This window comes from Pseudomyrmex gracilis, unplaced genomic scaffold (genome assembly GCF_002006095.1).
Source record: "Pseudomyrmex gracilis isolate BER0280 unplaced genomic scaffold, ASM200609v1 scaffold_3606, whole genome shotgun sequence".
In the NCBI taxonomy this organism is placed as follows: domain Eukaryota; kingdom Metazoa; phylum Arthropoda; class Insecta; order Hymenoptera; family Formicidae; genus Pseudomyrmex; species Pseudomyrmex gracilis.
In genome coordinates this window covers 4,798-8,969 of record NW_018024190.1, presented here as the reverse complement: position 1 = coordinate 8,969, position 4,172 = coordinate 4,798, and the positions used below count along the sequence as shown (strand labels likewise).

At 34.4% G+C, this 4,172-nt stretch overlaps 1 protein-coding gene across 1 annotated transcript; it reads right to left on the bottom strand.

Annotated features, from left to right (window-relative positions):
• Window positions 1–6: 6 nt before the first annotated feature.
• Window positions 7–3,934, bottom strand: LOC109863212 (DNA polymerase epsilon subunit 2-like). The gene is made up of 4 exons (XM_020443432.1): window positions 3,255–3,934; window positions 2,516–3,053; window positions 1,731–2,414; window positions 7–1,656 (listed from the first exon to the last, which is right to left on the bottom strand). Exons 1-4 carry the CDS (start codon window positions 3,320–3,322, stop codon window positions 1,381–1,383), a joined length of 1,566 nt encoding a protein of 521 aa, XP_020299021.1. The 5' UTR covers window positions 3,323–3,934; the 3' UTR covers window positions 7–1,380.
• Between the last annotated feature and the right edge of the window lie 238 nt (window positions 3,935–4,172).

The window sequence follows — 4,172 nt, the reverse complement described above, 5'->3', positions numbered from 1 at the left end:
AAAAAAAAAAAAACAAACAAAGTATTAACAATCACCATAGAATCTTAACGCGAGCATGCATTTGAAATATTTTAAGTCGAAATCCTAAATGTGTAACATACGAGAATAAATTTCTTCCAGGAGTTTGCGAGAAAACAAGTAAACCTCGATTGTAATTCAAAGTCTACATTTTATAAATGTTCTTATGGCGACACATGTCTTAGAAATTATTAACACAACTAGTTATTACAAGAGAAATTATATTGCTCATACACAAAGTGTAATGTTAGTATTATCATGTTATTTGTAATGTTATGATTAAACATTGACGACTTTTTACGCTTACACACAAGAATGTCACGTTTGATTTTACCACGGCCAGTAATTGACTTATATGCTTCCAGAGAAAGAAACGAATTGAGAGAGACAAAATCGGGGAGGATGGAAGAATCAGTTTGTGTGTATTTTTGCGAATCTCGCGGAGAGTTTGCGGTTTCCACAAAGAGTAATACTCACGAGATTACTTAAATACAGTATTTTTATTTTAACAAAACGTGAGTGCAACACAATCCGCGAATTTCAATACGAATTTTCATGAGAGCAGGAGCCGTGCAGTCTTTGCTCTTGTGAAAATTTGTATTGAAATTCGCGGATCGTATTCACGTTTTGTTAAAATAAAATTACTTTATTCACAGTGATCTCGTGAGTGTTTCTCTTTGGAAATCGCGAGTATATGTGCGCGCGTGGATGCGTGTGTGTGTGTGTTGTATAATGTTATGTACATTGCAAAAAGAAAGGAACACTGTGTTTTAATATGTATCTATTTATACGACTATTATAAGTAGATATCATATGTATCTATTTATAATTGATAGGAAAAATTCTTTCAGTATCATTGGTGTCCTATTCAGAGAGTCTGAGATATAAGATTTTATTATTAGTTATTCTCTGAACATAGCAAAGCACGCCAAGTTACGGACACAATTTAGAGAAAGATATTCGCGATAAAAATTGTCCTATTCTCTCAAAGTAAATTATCCCTGAATTACATTTTTCACCGTATTGTTAGACCTGACTAATTGTAAAAATTTCTCCAGTAGTTTTCGTTTCGTGTGATTATTAAATTATTTTTATCTCTTAGGCTTAAATTTACTTTGTCTTTTTTGCGTCTTACGTAGAGAGTATTAAAAATTACCATTCAAACGCGATGTTTCCGACACGTTTTTAAAGTATTGTAAAACCGAACCGAAGGATTTTGTTATCAGAGCAAAATAAATGTAAAATAAACTCACAAAAGATTTTCACGTATATACATTAGTGATAATAATATCCAAAATTATATAGATTTATTTACACAAAACAGTTGTTGATATTTTCTTCATACTTATCTTTTTTCTCACCCTAAGAAACATCGGTGTCGCTTGGAAGTTGACAGTCTTGAACCTGATTGATCGCAGGAACATAAGCTTGAAACGAGAAATTGTTTTTGGAAAACATTCCCGGATTTATCACATAGCAGTCGGAATGGTTGGTCGTGTATGATTCAAAATTGTCGGCGATCACAATAAGATCTGGTGTTGGAAATATTTGTAAAGCGTGATTATATTTCCAGTATATCGGAACGACCTGAAGAGGTACAGGAGTCAAGTGCGACTGACTGATAATGGCTTTGGCAAACTGCAAGATTCCACCAATATTGACGTTACCGATATATCTCTTTTACAATAAAGTCGTACGTAATTTATACTTACATGTTTGAAGAAGTTTTCCTCTTTCGGAAAACGAAGCGCATTCCTGCACATTTTTGTCAGCATGTCTTCTCTCAACACCACGATCTCTTTCGTACAATACTGTATTCTACACGGGTTTGTGGTAAAGATAGCGTTCGGTATTTCTTTCGTCACTTCTTCGACGATGCATTTGGGCAGAGAAGGCTTCGGCAAAATATTAGGGGAGCCCAAATCTTGCGGACCGGGTACAAAAACAAACTTTGACGATTCTTTTATCACCTCATAGTTTGTTATCATGTCAACTAGATTTTTGAAACCCGTTATCAAAGCTTGCGCGCTCGTTACATTTGTAGGAAAGCTCAAAAAGTGACCACACAATACAAAAGCTACAGGAGGGTAGTCCATGTAGCCTTCTAGAACAGTTTTGAATTTTTGCAGAACGGTTGGAATATCCAACCATAATTCTGCTATGAAAACTATCATTCCGTCCTGGTTGGTCTCTTCGTGAACTTGTAACTTTTCCGACATTTTCAGCGACAAATTGTGCGGTCCGCCAAACGTATTACTATCGCCGAAATCTGATCTCGAGCTCTCCGATAATTCTATCGGCGGAAAACTGATCGTTTTCACATGTAACGTATTATCTTTATAAATTCCGTTAACTATTATTATGCAACCTTCCATGATAAATGTATCCTGAAAATCGTATTCCTATATAATAAGGAAAATAACAATTGATTAGTTGAAACACCATCAAATCAAACAATAAAATCTAATAATTAATAAATGTATATCATAAAGGATATTGTATCGGTGAGGTCAATTTTAACAGTTCCACTTGTATCTTCCAAGTAATATTGATCTTCTGTTAATTGTGTTATCATACCCATGACACACACATTGCCCATTCTTAGTTCACTCAATAAATATTCAATAGGTATCAAATCTATCTTGTCCATTTGTTGTTTCTCAAACTTGGAAAATTGAAACTGTTTGTGTCTCAAAGTTTTATACCACAGTACTTCAAAACGATCTTTAAATATCAACGATTTATATTCTGCCTCAGAATATAAACTCTCATTATCGATAACAAACTTCTTCTTGCTGATATCGTACTTTATTCTAGGTATATCATATCCATTTATAACGTTAAATACTGTTTCTGTGTCTTTTAACTTGGTTGGCTCCATCCACTCTTCTATAGCAAGTTTTAAATGTTCGGCATCAACATGCGGACTGTTCAGATTTTGGGCCAAAATCAACTCTATAATGCGAGTGAGCCAAGATTCGCGTTCTTCTTCTGATATCTTTACCAAGTGTTTTGCTAAAGATACCCTGAGTTCTCTAGAGACACAATAAGTATAAATAATAAAAATAGATGTGATAATAATAATAATTGAATATATTATATATAAAAATAAAAGAGTTTTATATAAAATACATTGTTTACTTCTTTATATTTCAATTATTTATACAGAATTCTGTTTGAATATCTCTTGGTAGATATGTCACAACGTATATATCTTGAAAGGAAGAGTAATTTACCTTGGTAATACAAGACCGTATAAAGAAAAGTTTGTTTGAATCATTTGTAAACATTTGCTCTCTGCCATTATCCAATCTATGTTATACAAGAATATATTATAATCAAACAAACGTTAATTAAGTTTAGTCACTAAAAACCAGTCAGTCACAGGAAAGGTGGGTTATCCCCACACATATAACTGGCATATGCGTGTCTCCTTTATGTCCTCTGAGCCGTTACAACATTGAATTGAAAAACACCAGTTTGTACATATTTTCAATCGATGAGGTTAATCGCGATTTTTCGTTCTTCAATATTTTCCCGCCTTCAAATCTAACCCTAACAATGGGTGTGTTTAGCCGAAGCTAGCGCTACGTAGCGCTACGTAGCGGCTTCATGTAGCAGTTGCAATTGCTGCGTTACTTCTGCTGGACAGTATGGCTACGCGTAGCATGTTCTAAGTAGTGGCCGCCATTTACAATAATACCGTCTCAATTATAATACTTTGACACTTTTTTTGCCATTTTTATAAATAATTAAAAAACACAGCTTAGCAACCGAAGAATACAACGGCGATTTGTATACAAACATATTTGCGCTTACAAAAAGCGCTGCGCGTAGCACTACTGTCCAGCAGAAGTAACGCAGCAATTGCAACTGCTACATGAAGCCGCTACGTAGCGCTACGTAGCGCTAGCTTCGGCTAAACACACCCAGTGATAGTGAAAGGTGATAGCTAGAGTCCCTGGAAATAAGAGTCTGGCCAATGTTTAATCNGAAACAAAATGGCGTCGATAGTTACTATATATATCGTATTCTATATAGTATAAGGCCGATTTCCTTATATCTCCCGATAGCTATTCTTTGAAGAAATATATAAAAACATATATTGTATCTTATCTAAAACTTATTCAGAAGTGGAGAAATTGGACATAAAA